Source organism: Chlorocebus sabaeus, chromosome 7, assembly GCF_047675955.1.
Source record: "Chlorocebus sabaeus isolate Y175 chromosome 7, mChlSab1.0.hap1, whole genome shotgun sequence".
Taxonomy (NCBI): Eukaryota; Metazoa; Chordata; class Mammalia; order Primates; family Cercopithecidae; genus Chlorocebus; species Chlorocebus sabaeus.
The window spans coordinates 17216399-17235767 of NC_132910.1; the positions used below are offsets into that span (position 1 = coordinate 17216399).

The window sequence follows — 19369 nt, forward strand, 5'->3', positions numbered from 1 at the left end:
AAGTACATTCATATGCTAAGAATTGTTTTAATCAGGCTGACATTCTATTTAAATGTTTTGTTGTGTATCCATTCATTGAGCAGATGATGCTCAGTACTGGAGATACAACAGTGTCAAGAAAGCAATGCAAGACAGTAACCCTTTGGATCTTCCAGGTTAGTTGGGGAGATAGATCATATAAATACAAGCAAGTTTATTTTTTTAAGTTCCCAGTTGTGACTTCACTCTCTAACTTTTCTCATAAGTGCTATTATGAGAAAAGCAGACCACCGTGAAAAAGAATTAGAGAGGAGAAAGACCTTTCAATGTATGGTGGTCACAGAAGGACCCTGAGAAAGGTACATTTAAGCTGAGACTTGTAAGATAATAAATACCAGGCATGCAAAGAGCCAGTGGAAGACTGGAAAGTTCTTTCAGGCAATGGAAGAGCACAGGCAAAGGCCTCAAGGTGAGGAAGTAGATAGTAGACTGGGTCAGGAGAAAGTGACAGATGACACTGGGGCAGAAATACAGCCAGATCAGTAGGGCTGCTATGAGAGCCCTGGTGAGAAATTTACAATTTTTTCTAAGTATAAAGAGTAGAGACCACTTAAACAAACTTATAAGAGAAAAACAAACAACCCCATCAAAAAGTGGGCAAAGAACATGAACAGACACTTCTCAAGAGAAGACATTTATGCGACCAACAAACATATAAAAACAAGCTCAACATCACTGATTATTAGAGAAATGCAAATCAAACCACAATGAGATACCATCTCATGCCAGTCAGAATGGCAATTATTAAAAAGTCAAGAAACAACAGATGCTGGCGAGGCTGCAGAGAAATAGGAAATTTTTCACACTGTTAGTGGAAATGTAAATTAGTTCAACCATTGTGGAAGACAGTGTGGTGATTCCTCAAGGATCTAGAACCAAAATACCATTTGACCCAGCAATCCCATTACTGGGTATATACCCAAAGGAATATAAATAATTATATTATAGATACATGCTCGTGTATGTTTATTGCAGCACTGTTCACAATAGCAAAGACATGGAATCAGCCCAAATGCCCATCAATGATAGACCAAATAAAGAAAATGTGGTACGTATGCACCATGGAATACTATGCAGCCAAAAAAGGAATAAGATTATGTCCTTTGCATGGAAATAGATGAAACTAGAAGCCATTATCTTCGGTAAACTAACGCAGAAACAGAAAACCAAACACTACATGTTCTCACTCATAAGTGGGAGCTGAACAATGAGAACACAAGGACACAGGGAGGGGAACCATATATACTGGGGCCTGTTGGGGGCTGGGAGAAGGGAGAACATCAGGATAAATAGCTAATGCATGTGGGGCTTAATACCTAGGTGATGAGTTAATCTGTGCAGCAAACCACCATGGTACATGTTTACCTATATAAGAAACCTGCACATCCTGCACGTGTATCCGGGAACTTAAAATAAAATATAATATTTGAAAAAGGAGCAGACTAACAGCTTTTACCAGAACGATGATTTGATATGGCTGGGCGCCGTGGCTCATGCCTGTAATCCCAGCACTTTGGGAGGCCAAGGCGGGCAGATCATGAGGCCAGGAGTTCGAGACCATCCTGGCTAACACGGTGAAATGCCATCTCTACTAAAAATACAAAAAACTAGCCAGGCGTGGTGGCGGGCACCTGTAGTCCCAGCTATTCAGAAGGCGAAGGCAGGAGAATGGCGTGAACCTGGAAGGCAGAGCTTGCAGTGAGCCGAGATCGCACCACTGCACCCCAGCCTGGGTGACAGAGCAAGACTCTGTCTCAAAAAAAAAACAGAAAAAAGAAAAAAAAGAATGATGACTTGATACAATTATATATATATATACGTGTATATATCTATTTGCTAAGTGGAAAATGGATGGTGGTTGACCAAGAATGGAAGTGGGGAAGCCAGTTAGAAGGAAGCAATTGGTTCAGGAAAAAGATATCAGAGGATTGAACCATGGCAGCGGTGGTGGAATAGAAAAGGGCAGGTGTGAAAGTATAGGAGATAGATTCAGTTGGACATTCTGATACTTTAGATATAGGAGAGAAGGAAAAGCAAGATTCCTAACCAGAATCCAGGCATAAAATCTAGAAGTCTTCCCTTGCCTGGGAGTTCATCAAACCTGTGCAGACGTGTGGCCATTTGTCCATAATTATTGGAATTTGCATTTTGGGACTTAATCAGAACCAATCCAGTCTCCACAAAGTTAGACATAGGGAACCACTTTGGGTGGCCCATTCATTCCATAGAGGGGCAGCACCCTAGCTTAAGAGATAAGTAGGCACAGTAAGGGAGGGAAGAGAGAATTGGCTACCACAGAATGTGGAGAACAAATTCTTTTAGTGATACTTGAAATTTAAAAACAGAATAAGAATCACAGGTGGGTTAAAACTAAACAAAGTGGAGAAAAGACAACCTATTCAACAAACAGTGTTTGGAAAACTGGCAAACCACATGTAGAAGAATGAAACTGGATCCTCACCTCTCACCTTATGTAAAAATCAACTAAAGATGGATCAAAGACATATCTAAGAGCTGAAACCACAAACGTTCTAGAAGATAACATCAGAAACTCTTTTAGATATTGGTTTAGGCAAAGAATTCATGCCTAAAAACCCAAAAGCAAATGCAACAAAAAACAAAATAAATAAAATGAGACCTAATTAAACTAAGAAACTTCTGCACAGCAGAAGAAACAAAGAAACAAAAACAAATTTCTGCTTAGCAGAGTAAACAGACAACCCACATAATGGGAGAAAATATTCAAAAACTATGCATTCGACAAAGGGCTAATATCCAGTATCTACAATGAAGTCAAAAAAAGTCAGCAAGAAAAAAAAAACAATTAATCCCATTAAAAAGTGGGCAAAGGACATGAATAGACAATTCTCAAAAGAAGATATACAAACAGCCAATATACATATGAAAAAAATGCTCAACATCACTAATTACCAGGGAAACGCAAGTTTAAATCATAATGCGATATCATCTTATCGTGCAAGAATTGTCATAATTACAAAATCAAAACACAATAGCTGTTGGAGTAAATGTGGAGAAAAGGGAAAACTTTTATGCTGCTGGTGGGAATGTAAACTAGTACAACCACTATTGAAAGCAGTGTGGAGATTTCTTAAAGAACTAAAAGTAGAACTACAATTTGATACAGCCATCCCACTACTGCATACCTACCCAAAGAAAAAGAAGCCATCTTATGAAAAAGACACATGCACATGTATATTTATAGCAGTACAATTCACAGTTGCAGAGATATGGAACCAACGTAAGTGCCCATCAACCAATGGGGGGAAAAAGAAAATGTGGTATATATATACCATGAAGTACTAGTCAGCCATACAATGAAATGAAATAATGGCCTTTGCAGCAACTTGGATGGAGCTGGAGGCCATTATTCTAAGTGAAGTAACTCAGGAATGGAAAACCAAATGTCATATATTCTCACTTATAAGTGGGAGTTAAGCTATGAGGATGCAAAGGCATAAGAATGATATAATGGACTTTGGGGACTTGGAGGGAAAGAAAGGAGGAGGGTGAAGGATAAAAAACTACACAATGGCTCTACTGTATACCGCTCAGGTGACAGGTGCACCAAAATCTCAGAAATCACCACCAAAGAATTTGTCCATGTAACCAAATACCACTTGTTCTCCAAAATCTATTGAAATAACATAAAAATAAAAATAAAGGGTTCCAAGATGGCTGAATAGGAACAGCTCCAGCCTCCAGCTCCCAGCGTGAGCAACACAGAAGATGGGTGATTTCTGCATTTCCAACTGAGGTTTGAAGAGAGTAGTAGTTCTCCCAGCACTGAGTTTGAGATCTGAGAACAGACAGACTGCCTGCTCAAGTGGGTCCCTGACCCCCGAGTAGCCTAACTGGGAGACCCCACAGAAGTACAAACTACCGTCAGAGAATACTATAAACACTTCTATGCAAATAAACTAGAAAACCTAGAAGAAATGCATAAATTCCTGGACACATACACTCTCTCAAGACTAAACCAGGAAGAAGTTGAATCCCTGAATAGACCAATAGCAGACTCTGAAAGTGAGGCAATAATTAATAGCCTACCAACCAAAAAAAAGTCCAGGACCAGACGGATTCACAGCCGAATTCTACCAGAGGTACAAGGAGGAGCTAGTACCATTCCTTCTGAAACCATTCCAATCAATAGAAAAAGAGGGAATCCTCCCTAACTCATTTTATGAGGCCAACATTATCCTGATACCAAAGCCTGGCAGAGACACAACAAAAAAAGAGAAATTTAGACCAATATCCCTGATGAACATCGATGCAAATATCCTCAATAAAGTACTGGCAAACTGAATCCAGCAGCACCCCAAAAAGCTTATTTACCTTGATCAAGTGGGCTTCATCCCTGGGATGCAAAGCTGGGTGAATATATGCAAATCAATAAACGTAATCCAGCATATAAGCAGAACCAAAGACAAAAACCACATGATTATCTCAATAGATGCAGAAAAGGCCTTTGACAAAATTCAACAGCGCTTCATGCTAAAAACTCTCAATAAATTTGGTATTGATGGAATGTATCTCAAAATAATAAGAACTATTTATGACAAACCCACAACCAATATCATACTGAATGGGCAAAAACTGGAAGCATTGCCCTTGAAAACTGGCACAAGACAGGGATGCCCTTCCTCACCACTCCTATTTAACATAATTTGGAAGTTCTGGCCAGGACAATCAGGCAAGAGAAAGAAATAAAGGGTATTCAATTAGGAAAAGAGGAAGTCAAATTGTCCCTGTTTGCAGATTACATGATTGTATATTTAGAAAACCCCATCATCTCAGACCCAAATCTCCTTAAGCTGATAAGCAACTTCAACAAGGTCTCAGGATACAAAATCAATGTACAAAAATCACAAGCATTCTTATACACCAATAACAGACAAACAGAGAGCCAAATAATGAATGAATTCCCATTCACAATTGCTTCCAAGAGAATAAAACACCTAGGAATCCAACTTACAAGAAAAAAAAAAAACATCAAAAAGTGGGCAAAAGATATGAACAGACACTTCTCAAAAGAAGACATTTATGCAGCCAACAGACACATGAAAAAATGCTCATCATCACTAGCCATCAGAGAAATGCAAATCAAAACCACATTGAGATACCATCTCACACCAGTTAGAATGGCAATCAATAAAAAGTCAAGAAACAACAGGTGCTGGAGAGGATGTGGAGAAATGGGAACACTTTTATACTGTTGGTGGGACTGTAAACTAGTTCATCCATTGTGGAAGACAGTGTGGCGATTCCTCAAGGATCTAGAACTAGAAATACCATTTGACTCAGCCATCCCATTACTGCGTATATATCCAAAGAACTATAAATCATGCTGTTTTAAAGACACATGCACACGTATGTTTATTGCGGCATTATTCACAATGGCAAAGACTTGGAACTAACCCAAATGTCCATCAACGACAGACTGGATTAAGAAAATGTGGCACATATACACCATGGAATACTATGCAGCCATAAAAAAGAATGAGTTCATGTCCTTTGTAGGGACATGGATGCAGCTGGAAACCATTAGTCTCAGCAAACTATTGCAAGAACAGAAAACCAAACACTGCAGTGGGAATTGAACAATGAGAACACTTGGACACAGAATGGGGAACATCACACACCGGGGCCTGTCATGGGGTACGGGGAGTGGGGAGGGATGGCATTAGGAGATATACCTAATGTAAATGATGAGTTAGTGGGTGCAGCACACCAACATGGTACATGTATACATATGTAACAAATCTGCACGTTGAAAAAGCATAATAAAAAATTAAAAACAAAAATAAAACCTAAGAAATCCAGGGAAAAGCAGCAAGCATCTTCATGTATGTAACTTTCTATTGGTTGGTAGAGAAAATATATATATAGAGAGAGAAGGAACACACACGTGATAAAGCAAATAGGGCAAAAGGCATATGAAAGGGCATATGGAAATTTTTAGTGCTATTCTAGCGGATTTGCTGTGTTTGAAATTATTTTCAAATGAAAAGTTTTTTTAAAACATGCATTAAATTTCTTAATCCATGGTGCCCCTTGTAGGTAACAACAGTGTCACTGAAACAAGAAAGAAAAGTGGGAAACCCTGGCCCCTACTAGTGCTGACAGCCATCAAGAACCAGTAAAGTTTTTATGCCCTGCCTCACAACTAGAGGAAAACGTAGGGTCATCTGCAGCAATTGCTAGCTAATGTCCCAGGAGACCTTCCCAGACAAGACATGCACAACTCAGGACCCATCAGCACGAGACACTAGTGCCTACATGAAATTAAGGCCAGCAAGAACCCAGAGGGCAGTACAAGACCAAAAACTCTTCTTGTCTGTCACCAGGAGAGTATACAAGCATCCCTTCCCTAGAAAGGATGAGGGGAAGGGAGACCCCATGAGAGGGTAAACACAGCTCTTAATGCATGTTTGCATTTGGAATGAGCTGAATGTTTACAGAAAATGGACTACGATAAACCAAAAATGACTGTGTGACCTTTAAGTGGCTTATTGAAGGATCCTTCAAAATAAGCTCACATTAGTTGAAATAAATTACAGATTGTATGCTTTTTGCATATTACAATTATAAATGTTGACTGCTTCAGGTATATAACTGCTCATTGATTATGATTCCAGTTGGAAATATGAATGGGTGTGTGTGGAGGTGCAGGCACAAAGAAAAAGTGTATGGAGTAAAATATACCAAAATGTTAATGGGGACAAGAAAACAGGTGATTTTCATCCATTTTTATTTGTTGTATGCATTTTGAAAAAGAAAATTGTATTATTTTTATAATCAGGCAAAACTAAATCAATACAGATATTTTTACTTAGAAAAATATAAATGTCATCAGAGAACAAGGCAGAGTACCACACATTATTCCATCCCAAGCCTTAACTACTTATTAATTAAAGAAAAAAAAAGACTTCCTTTCTGTCCCATTTATGTCAACAGTGAAGCAATGCTGTGGTAGGAGAAATTCCCATTGATGGATTTTTGTTAGGTATGTCAAACACAGTTTCATACGTATTTGTCTACCTGCCTCAAGTACAAACTCAAAGTCTACAATTTTTTTCGTGGTGATTCCCTAAGTTTGCTACCCTGGCTCTGCCCACAGCATGCATCTGATATCTATTGTTGCCTAGAATTGCTTAACTTTTTAAAAATACATTCTTATACCTAATAATTATTGCAAAATCTTGAATTCTTCCTTTCTTAAAAGACTCTGACTCTTTGGGATTCAGAGAGGCACACATACACCCTTAAATGAGTATAATGGACAGATAGATGCAGCCTGCTTCATTTGACTTTTGCTGTCTTTCTCTTAATTTTCCTCTTTGCCTGATTGTTCACTCTATTTCATTCTTTCCCTTTTGCATCTCTTTTAAAATTTTTCTCCCAAAAGGTAGATTTGGGAGAAATTGTTAGATTTTGTCTAACAATCTTTACCTGTTTGTCAATATGGGCTGATGATGTGCTTATGAAGAAGGAACTCCAAAGAAGGAACCAGGGGACCAGGTATCATAATATATCCTGTCCCCAAATCCACAGACACTGACTCTAAACTCTCTCTCTCACTGTCATACACACATGCACACAGACACGCACACAATCATATTACTTATTTACAAATGCCCACATTTTACATGAGCTATTATTCTCCTTTCGAATTTAAAACTTAATTGAAAACAATTCTTTTTGGAAAAAGATAACTTGCATTCCTCTTACTCGTCTTGAACCTGGTTGAGTTGACTCCGGGTTGAGTTCAAATTAGAGTCTAACTGTTGCATGTCCTGATCCCGAGGACTGGGATCTTTACGTCTCTCCCTGTCAAACGTGTTCTGGAAAGGCACACCAAAAAAACAAAAAACAGAAAACAGTCTGAATATATAAAATGACATTGATGAATTAAAAAAAAAAACAATCCATCTCAAAAGAGTGCACATGAAGTTCTAGTGCAGGCAAAATTAATCTAGAGTGATAAAAATCAGAAGATGGTTGCCCTGGGGAAGGTGCAAGAAATGCTCTGGAGTGATGGAGATGTCTGATATTCCAATAGAGATGTGAATTTACACAGGTATACGTATTTGTCAAAACAGCAATCTATGGATTTCACTGAATATAAATTATACCTCAATTTCCAAAAAGACTTTGAAACATCATTCTACATCTTTATACCTAGAATAATGCCCACACAGAGGATAAACATCTGAGAAGTATCCAAACATTTCAGGAAAAAAAAATTACTTAATGATAACTGAAGTCTATATAAAGTACTTAACACGTGTCAGACCCTATGCAGCTTGTTTACTGTGCTTATCACATTTAATTTTCACAAATGACCCTATTAGATCAGCAAAACCATTGTCTCCATTCAGCAAATAAGAAAATTGAGGCATAAATGTTTAGATACCTACTCCAGGGCCATAAAAGAGGAACTGGTTTTCTGCTCAGTGATCTCCAAGCAGGGATCCTTCAGCCACTGTCTTATAAGGTTCTTGCTCAGAACAGACTAAATGCTTTCTTTTTGTTATTATTACTATTTTTTATTTTTTTACTTTAGGTTCTGGGACACACATGCAGAATGTGCAGGATTTTTACATAGACATATGTGTGCCATGGTGGTTTGCTGCACCTATCAACCTGTCACCTAGGTTTTAAGTCCCACATGCATTAGACGTTTGTCCTAATGCTTTCTCTCCCCTCACCCCTGCAATTCCCCGACAAGCCCTGTTGTGTTGTTCTCCTCCCCGTGTCCATGTATTCTCATTGTTCAGCTCTCACTTATGAGTGAGAACATGTGATGTTTGGTTTTCTCAGAACAGACTAAATGTTTTCTAAATGCTTCTGTTTTAGAAAGCGTTATAGGTAAATCCATATAAATGTTTAAAAGTAAAGTAACTAATGTTTTCGGTTGCCCAGATGTAATGATATGGATGCCTTAAGCAAGGTATGTGCTCTCTTTCTAGTCTGATCTCCACCTGTTCAAAAACTAACACCGTCCCCATGAAAACCATCAATAACCCTCACAAATTGTGACACTCTGTCAGTCTACCAGAATTAAGTCCTCTTCTTCTCTTGGAGGTTTCTGATTTGTTTTATCTCACTGTTCAGAAAGTCAAGGGTTATCCTTCAGCATCCCTACCTGCAGAGAGGGGACCTTGCTGTCAACAGGTTTTCCCATGGAAGCAGCAGTAAAGGAAGCCTCCAGCCAAGGCAAAAGGCGTGACTTGATTGTTTCCACACCATCGTTATGTCCTCCTAAAAGAATACACACATCAGGTCAGGGAAAGAAACACAACTGCATCAACAGTCAAAGAATACAAAAAAGCACCAAGAAAGGAGAGAAAGGCAGGCAGAACTGGATGGGAAATTACCAGGCCATTCTCACCTTCCTGGGCTGCTGTTGTGAGGATCCCGAAGAGTTGTCCCTGCACCTTGGCAACTTGCTCAATGAGTTCAAGGCAGTGGTTTAGATTTTGATCACACGTGTTTGTCTGCAAGGGCAAAACAGTAGATAACCAGGGTAATTTCTTCACTCTGGGACCTACTGCAGGCAGACCAGGGTCTCACTTGACCCAAGAGCTGTCTGGCTCTGGTATGCTCTCGTAGCAGGACTGCTGTGTGGTCACCGAAACTTATCTCCCGTAGACCACATTTCCCAGTTTCCCTAGCAGTTCGTGTGGCCATGTAACTGAATTCTGGTTAACTGGATGGGAAGTGATATACGCCCGGGGCCTGACCCAGAAGGGAACCTCTTGAATGATTTTTTTTTTTCTTTTCCCCTTTGTCAGCCGAATGCAGAAGAGCCAAGAGAGGATGCTGAGGGCATAAGGGATGGTGGAGCCACCAGATTTGCAAGGTGGCTGACTGAATGCTTGCATTGAATTATCACATAGTTGAGAAAGTTGGTTTGTGTGTGTTAAGCCACTGAGATTTGGAGGTTGTTTTTTATAGCAATAATCCTACTCAGTAAAACCCTACAAAAATACATTTAAAAGCTAAATGGACCTGTTGTCAGACAATACAAATCACTGCCTAATTTACCTGCTTTATTGGTTCCTGTCCTCTACATAAATTCAATTCATATATACTGTATGTGCATAGAGAACATGACTTCTTAACAGCAAGAAGGTATTGCTGGGTTTAGGATATAAGGGACTTGGCACTTGCAGACTTGTGAGGCAGACAGATGAATAGCTAGTTACTTTGCAGCCGAATAATAAGTCTAACTACACAGATGAGTGCAAGCTCTACCCAATAGTCCATTGTCTTGGAAAGTCTGGGAAGGCTTCCAAGAGGAAGTGAAACCTAGTCCAAGATGAAATTAGCCAGACTTGGAAAAGGAGGTGGTTCCAGTGGTTGTGGAACATTCTAAGCAATGAGAACAGAACACAAGGAGGCAAAGAAGTGAACCTTTTGGCTATTATTCTGCTTTCCTCACTTCTTTGAAAGATTCTACCATTTCCATTTCAACATAAGCCAAACCTCTAACTGACTCCAGCACTAGAAGAAGGAATACAACTACAAGCAACAAACATCATGTGGTTGTAAAAATGCATCGATTTATGTGTCACCTCAGGGCGCAATAAGGCATTGGTCCTTGGTGCCTCCTGGACACAACAAATCCCAGAACAGAAAGCAAGGTACAAGGAGGATAGAAATTAGGAGTAAGAGAAAAGTTGACATAATCTCTAGGCAAAAGTTTACAAGTCAAATGCACGTCTGCATCAACCAAGGAAATGGTTCAGACAGGCAGGAAGCTCCTTGTGGTTGTTGTATTCTCAACCCTGGATTCTACAGTGTCCCTGTATTCAGACTCATTATACATTGGATGGATGCATGTAAATGAGATGATTCACTCACTTTGTATTTATCATATCTCTCCTATATGCCAGGCTCTATTAGTGCTTTACATAAACTCAGCTAATTTTTGCACTAGTACACTAGGAGTTAGAAGAACTATTATCATTCCCATTTCAGATGAGAAAGCTGAGGCACAGAGAGGTTAAGTAACTGGTTCATGGCTACCCAGCTAGTAAATTATCAGAGCTGAGATTGGACCCCAGCAGCCCAGCTTCCACAGCCCATGCTCTTAACTAGTAAACTATCTATACTGACTTTTAGATCATGCTTCATGCTAGGAGTAGAAGGAGGATTGGATGATGCGACCAAGAGTGAATGGGGAGGGCATCCAGGGAAGGCTTCTCTGTGGAGGGGACCCTTGAGTATTCCTGGGTTATAAGATTCAGGGAAGCACAGCACTAGGGAAGGAGCATGCCAGGCAGTGGGAACAGCAAGGACAAAGGTTCTGTGGCAGGAACAAGTTTAGCAACCTTGACTATGTCAATGTGGCAGAGGCACAGAAAGTCAGAGAGTTTGGCAGGGTAGGTTGACCTGGAGAGCCTTTCACCCCTGGCATGGAGTTTGGATGGGATGGACTTGTAACTGAGAGGGCAGCTAGTTTACTTTCCATGCTTGGTAAATGGTACCTGGTAACTAATTCTGTTGTAGCACTGATTTCTCCTGTAGTCATTTTTTCTCCATCTCGTCCATCTAATCTGTCCTCCCAAAAAGATCACGAGTTCTTTTTTTCTTTTTCTTTTTCTTTTTTCTTTTTTCTTTTTTTTTTTTTTTTTTTTTTTTTGAGACGGAGTCTCACTCTGTCGCCCAGGCTGGAGTGCAGTGGCCGGATCTCAGCTCACTGCAAGCTCCGCCTCCCGGGTTTACGCCATTCTCCTGCCTCAGCCTCCCGAGTAGCTGGGACTACAGGCGCCCACCACCTTGCCCGGCTAGTTTTTTGTATTTTTTAGTAGAGATGGGTTTCACCGTGTTATCCAGGATGGTCTCGATCTCCTGACCTCGTGATCCACCCGTCTCGGCCTCCCAAAGTGCTGGGATTACAGGCTTGAGCCACCGCGCCCAGCCTGAGTTCTTTTTAAAAACGATCTTGCTTTGCTCATGTTTGTATCTGTTGCCACTAGTATCCTAGCAAATTGAAGGGTCCAAACAGCAGTTGATGAATGAATGATTTAACAGCGTAATGTTGACATGATAGAGCATTTAAAACCCATAGCCTGAACAGCTATCTCCATTTCTTCCTCATTAATTCAGCACTCCTTGCCGTGGCCATTTTATACCTGCACTTATTACACTGAACTTCAATTACCTACTTACAAGCCTTTTGCCCTCTGGCAAGATCATTCCATGTGTTAAGTGGATGGAAAATGAGCTTGGGAGTCAAGCAAACCTCAGTATCTCAGCTCTGCTGCTTGCTACAGTTCTGTGTGACCCTGCACAAGTTACTTAACCTCTCTGAGCCCATTCTTCTCCCATGCAATGGGGATAATAATGCCTTGCGGAGCATTAGAATTAAATCAAAATAATACATGTCCAGCATCTCAGACACAGAAGGTGTTTATCAATTGGCACTTATGAGGTGGCATGCAGTACTGAAAGGAGTCAGTGGCTTAGGAATAAGGTAGACCTTTGTTCAAACCTGGTTCTCAACTTATCAGCTGCATTCCCTTAGAAAAGACATTTAAATATGAGGCTCTGTTTCCTCCCGTTTAGGAGGTAGTTGATCACATGAGCAGAGTCCAGTGTAAAAGAGGTACACAATAATTAGAAGTATTATTGTGGTATCATTACTATCTGTTCCTATGCCTTGCCTAGAGCCTGGTACATACTGGGTACGCAGAGGAATGCTGGTCAAATGAGTTTTTAAACACAACTTAAATAACAGGAGAGAATATCCTGTGTCACACAGTTCCGCTTCCGAAGACATGTTACAACATGCTGCAACTTCTAAACACAAAGCATTGCACAAGATAATCAAGTTGCAATAGGGTCACATTATTCAAGTAAACACATACCCACATACTCACACAAGACAAATAGAGCAAAGATATGGACTAATTATACTGTCTCCAAAGCACAGACTCTCCAGATTTATCCATTCATAAATCATTGAGTTCCTATTATATGTAAGGCCCTGGAAACAAAGCTCAGGAAACAAAGCTATATTAAAAAAAAAAAAAAAAGTTGTCTGCAGTCAGTGAACTAATTAGACAGGGAAGTGAGATGGAGAACAAGAGGCATATAGGGGATAAATAATTACCTTAGAGTTTATGTTAAGTGCTCTGTGTGGATAACAAGCTATAGGAGTAGCAAAATAACCTCTAGTGAGGGGTGAAGGGTAAGAGGGAAGGGCAATTGAAGAGGAGAAACAGAAGGTACCAAGGCATATCAGGGGAAAGTGAGTACAGGGTCCAGAGGTGAAAGACTCGACTGGCCACATTAAGGGTCTTGGGCTTCATTCCATCATCAAAATGTTTAAGGATGCAACAGAGGAAGGCGGGTATGACATGCTCATATTTCCTTTGCATGTTACAAAAATCTCTCTGGCAAAAGCAGACCAGATAGAGTTTGGGTTAGAGAGTGAGTCTGGTGGGGAGGTAGATGGATATAACCATCTAGCTGAGAGATGCTGGAGGCTGTGGACATACCAAGGGTCTCCCAACAGTCTTTCCTAGCCCCAAATTACACCTGTGCTAGTAAAGTTCCTGCTGATTTCAGCATTACCTAAGAAAGTCAGGGAGTTTTGAAATGAGTAAGAGGTATGAGAGGGATGATCTTGAGTTTGGGTTTGAACAAGTGAGGGGACCTGCACGACCTTCAGATGGAATGTCCAGTAGTAGTACCTAATAATTACTGATCTAATTACCTACTCTATGCCAGCCAGACCCTGTGCTAAGAGCTTTATATACGTGGCTCCATTTAATCCTCAGAACAATCCTACAAATGAGATGCCATCATCATCCAAAATTCATCACTAAGGAAAAACAAATTAAGTAATTTGAAGAGACAATACTGCGGACCCATTCCTGCAGCCTCCAGCACTGCAGCTGAGCTCTCAACAACAATGCTTTCCCCAAAGCAAATGGAAAGTAAGTCTGGAGCTTAGAAGAGAGACAGGACTGGGAGGAGTGGCTTTGGAAGGCTTCAGCAAGTGGGAGGGTGCAGAAGCCACATGCACAGATGAGATTACCAGGGAGAGAAAAGAGTGAGGAGAGGGCTGAGGGCAGAGCGATGGGCAATTTTGCTGTGTCAGAAGTACTCTGAGTAAGAAGAGCCACTGGCACATTCGAAAGCTAGCAGAAGGCAAGAAATAACTAAGATCAGAGCAGAACTGAAGGAGATAGAGACACAAAAAACCCTCCAAAAAAATCAATGAATCCAGGAGTTGGTTTTTTGAAAAGATCAACAAAATTGACAGACCACTAGCAAGACTAATAAAGAAGAAAAGAGAGAAGAATCAAATCGACGCAATTAAAAATGATAAAGGGGATATCACCACCGACCCCACAGAAATACAAACTACCATCAGAGAATACTATAAACACCTCTACGCAAATAAACTGGAAAATCTAGAAGAAATGGATAATTTCCTGGACACTTACACTCTTCCAAGACTAAACCAGGAAGAAGTTGAATCCCTGAATAGACCAATAGCAGGCTCTGAAATTGAGGCAATAATTAATAGCCTACCAACCAAAAAAAGTCCAGGACCAGAGGGATTCACAGCTGAATTCTACCAGAGGTACAAAGAGGAGCTGGTACCATTCCTTCTGAAACTATTCCAATCAATAGAAAAAGAGGGAATCCTCCCTAACTAATTTTATGAGGCCAACATCATCCTGATACCAAAGCCTGGCAGAGACACAACTAAAAAAGAGAATTTTAGACCAATATCCCTGATGAACATCGATGCAAAAATCCTCAATAAAATACTGGCAAACCGGATTCAGCAGCACATCAAAAAGCTTATCCACCATGATCAAGTGGGCTTCATCCCTGGGATGCAAGGCTGGTTCAACATTCGCAAATCAATAAACATAATCCAGCATATAAACAGAACCAAAGACAAGAACCACATCATTATCTCAATAGATGCAGAAAAGGCGTTTGACAAAATTCAACAGCCCTTCATGCTAAAAACGCTCAATAAATTCGGTATTGATGGAACGTACCTCAAAATAATAAGAGCTATTTATGACAAACCCACAGCCAATATCATACTGAATGGGCAAAAACTGGAAAAATTCCCTTTGAAAACTGGCACAAGACAGGGATGCCCTCTCTCACCACTCCTATTCAACATAGTGTTGGAAGTTCTGGCTAGGGCAATCAGGCAAGAGAAAGAAATCAAGGGGATTCAGTTAGGAAAAGAAGAAGTCAAATTGTCCCTGTTTGCAGACGACATGATTGTATATTTAGAAAACCCCATTGTCTCAGCCCCAAATCTCCTTAAGCTGATCAGCAACTTCAGCAAATTCTCAGGATACAAAATTAATGTGCAAAAATCACAAGCATTCTTATACACCAGTGACAGTCAAACAGAGAGCCAAATCAGGAATGAACTTCCATTCACAATTGCTTCAAAGAGAATAAAATACCTAGGAATCCAACTTACAAGGGATGTAAAGGACCTCTTCAAGGAGAACTACAAACCACTGCTCAGTGAAATAAAAGAGGACACAAACAAATGGAAGAACATACCATGCTCATGGATAGGAAGAATCAATATCGTGAAAATGGCCATATTGCCCAAGGTAATTTATAGATTCAATGCCATCCCCATCAAGCTACCAATGAGCTTCTTCACAGAATTGGAAAAAACTGCTTTAAAGTTCATATGGAACCAAAAAAGAGCCCGCATCTCCAAGACAATCCTAAGTCAAAAGAACAAAGCTGGAGGCATCACGCTACCTGACTTCAAACTATACTATAAGGCTACAGAAACCAAAACAGCATGGTACTGGTACCAAAACAGAGATATAGACCAATGGAACAGAACAGAGTCCTCAGAAATAATACCACACATCTACAGCCATCTGATCTTTGACAAACCTGAGAGAAACAAGAAATGGGGAAAAGATTCCCTATTTAATAAATGGTGCTGGGAAAATTGGCTAGCCATAAGTAGAAAGCTGAAACTGGATCCTTTCCTTACTCCTTATACGAAAATTAATTCAAGATGGATTAGAGACTTAAATGTTAGACCTAATACCATAAAAATCCTAGAGGAAAACCTAGGTAGTACCATTCAGGACATAGGCATGGGCAAAGACTTCATGTCTAAAACACCAAAAGCAACGGCAGCAAAAGCCAAAATTGACAAATGGGATCTCATTAAACTAAAGAGCTTCTGCACAGCAAAAAGAAACTACCATCAGAGTGAACAGGCAACCTACAGAATGGGAGAAAATTTTTGCAATCTACTCATCTGACAAAGGGCTAATATCCAGAACCTACAAAGAACTCAAACAAATTTACAAGAAAAAAACAAACAACCCCATCAAAAAGTGGGCAAAGGATATGAACAGACATTTCTCAAAAGAAGACATTCATACAGCCAACAGACACATGAAAAAATGCTCATCATCACTGGCCATCAGAGAAATGCAAATCAAAACCACAATGAGATACCATCTCACACCAGTTAGAATGGCAATCATTCAAAAGTCAGGAAACAACAGGTGCTGGAGAGGATGTGGAGAAATAGGAACACTTTTACACTGTTGGTGGGAGTGTAAACTAGTTCAACCATTATGGAAAACAGTATGGTGATTCCTCAAGGATCTAGAACTAGATGTACCATATGACCCAGCCATCCCATTACTGGGTATATACCCAAAGGATTATAAATTATGCTGCTATAAAGACACATGCACACGTATGTTTATTGTGGCACTATTCACAATAGCAAAGACTTGGAATCAACCCAAATGTCCATCAGTGACAGATTGGATTAAGAAAATGTGGCACATATACACCATGGAATACTATGCAGCCATAAAAAAGGATGAGTTTGTGTCCTTTGTAGGAACATGGATGCAGCTGGAAACCATCATTCTCAGCAAACTATCACAAGAACAGAAAACCAAACACCGCATGTTCTCACTCATAGGCGGGAACTGAACAATGAGATCACTTGGACTCGGGAAGGGGAACATCACACACAGGGGCCTATCATGGGGAGGGGGGAGGGGGGAGGGATTGCATTGGGAGTTATACCTGATGTAAATGACGAGTTGATGGGTGCAGCACACCAACATGGCACAAGTATACATATGTAGCAAACCTGCACGTTGTGCACATGTACCCTACAACTTGAAGTTTAATAATAATAAATAAATTTAAAAAAAAAAAAAAAAAAAAAGGAAGAGCCACTGGATAAAAAACAAAATAAGAGCAGTCAGAAATAAGAGGACACCCAGGAAGCAAGGTGAAGAAGAATAAGGAGGCCCTAGAAGGAGATGGTTTCAAGAAGCAGAAGGGCATGGCTTATTCATGCATTTATACTCTGAAGAAATTTTATGGAGAGGCCACTATGCACTGGATGCTAGGGACACTATGTCTCCTGCCCTGGAGGAATTTATAGTCTAAGATAAACATGAAAATAAATGCAAAAACACATGCTATTTACTATAAGAAGATTTGTCCAGATTTCGGAGGTAAAACTCAAAAGAGAAGCTGGTAAGGGCCATGAAGTTTCAGGAAAGCCTTTGCTTGAGGAGCTTTGTGGGCTCCCACTCCTAGAAATGGATTTAATTGCTCTCGTGTGGGACCTGGTCTTTGGAAATATAAAAGCTTTCTGGATAATTCCTATGTGCAATGAAGATTGATAACCACAGCATTAGTAGGTAACAAAATCAATTTAGTGAGTCTCAAACAGCAAATAATACTAAAAAGAAAATAGAAAAACACACCATAATGAGTAAAGGTAATTATTAGTGGAACTTGAGTTTATATGTATAAGAGTTTATGTGTGCTATATTGTGAAGTAAAATGCATTGAGTCCTATAGGTAAGTTTTAAAAACAATGTTCTAGGGGACAATGCCTTGCCTGTGTTGAGAATCACTAGTATTGGCAATGAGAGCCATAAAAATGATGCCTCAAACAGCTGTATCAAAGTTGGATTGGAAGTGGGCATGAATGAAGGCAGGGGAATGAATAAGAACTTTCCATGTTATAAGTGTAAAACTGAAATAAGTAAACTTCAAACACATTCTAATAGCTTTGTGCAGATAAGAAAGCAAGAGTTAACAGAAAAGAATAAAATATTCAGGAATATAACCACCAACATTATTAACATAAAGACATGTTCTTTTAAAGCTACTAACCCCTGTGACACAGATATGGGCTAAGAGCCTCCTTTTGTTACCATGATTGCTGTAAAAATACTGCTAGTTCTGTTAGAGGCAACATTTTCTGGACTACATGAAGCTACTGTTAAAATAGAGATCTTAAGACTAATGTAACAGACTCTTTGCAGCAATAAGATAAAGACCTAAGGCCATGCCAGGCAAGGATTAAGTCACATACCCCTACACATAAAGAATCAACTATGTTCTGTCAAAAGGTTTTTTCTTTTTATCTAGCAGCTAAGCAAGCACTGGCCTTGAGATAAACAATGTTAAAACAATTGCAACTCACTGACTACCAGACTCTGACTAACTGATCCCCTCCCGTGTTCCACGGTCCATAACTGCAACTTCGACTGGATAAGTTACTGATTTCAGTAACTTTCTGCTGATAAGAGACCATGGACAATAGGCTGGTTCTGGTCGGTCCACAGAGGCTGCACACTAAGTTCCTTCATGTCCCTGCATCCACCTTTGATGTATAGGGCCTAATTGTAATACATTTAAATGTTAAGCCTTTACCCCAAAATGAATATAGGATGAATGTAACATGTGTGTTTGCTTACTGTGAGAGTTCCCCCTTCATGAATATTCGTAGCTCCTCCTATAACCTGTTGAATATGTATACATGTGGCCAACCCATTCAGCATTAATTCCTGTCTACGTCCCAGCCTGCAGGTTGTTACCCTTTCTAAGAAATAAAGCTCTCCAGCCCTTCTAAAGATGAAGAATTGGAGGGGCGGAGCAAGATGGCCGAATAGGAACAGCTCCAGTCTCCAACTCCCAGCGCGAGCGACACAGAAGACTGGTGATTTCTGCATTTTCAACTGAGTTACTGGTTTCATCTCACTAGGGAGTGCCAGACAATCGGTGCTGGTCAGCTGCTGCAGCCCAACCAGCAAGAGCTGAAGCAGGGCGAGGCATCGCCTCACCTGGGAAGTGCAAGGGGGAAGGGAATCCCTTTTCCTAGCCAGGGGAACTGAGACACACAACACCTGGAAAATCGGATAACTCCCACCCCAATACTGCGCTTTAAGGAAACGGGCACACCAGGAGATTATATCCCACACCTGGCCGGGAGGGTCCCACACCCACGGAG

At 40.3% G+C, this 19369-nt stretch overlaps 1 protein-coding gene across 2 annotated transcripts in view; it reads right to left on the bottom strand.

Moving 5' to 3' along the window:
• Positions 1 to 19369, bottom strand: part of SPATA18 (spermatogenesis associated 18) — a 53921-nt gene that overhangs the window by 25636 nt on the left and 8916 nt on the right. For both annotated transcript variants that reach the window (XR_012093349.1, XM_007998727.3), the window contains exons 2-4: positions 9452 to 9557; positions 9206 to 9321; positions 7789 to 7901 (exon numbers count right to left, since the gene is read on the bottom strand). Coding sequence is in view for 1 of the 2 variants with exons in the window: in XM_007998727.3 (XP_007996918.3) it covers positions 7789 to 7901; positions 9206 to 9321; positions 9452 to 9557 (335 nt within the window). In the remaining variant the exon portion in view is untranslated. The remainder of the gene's footprint in view (positions 1 to 7788; positions 7902 to 9205; positions 9322 to 9451; positions 9558 to 19369) is intronic.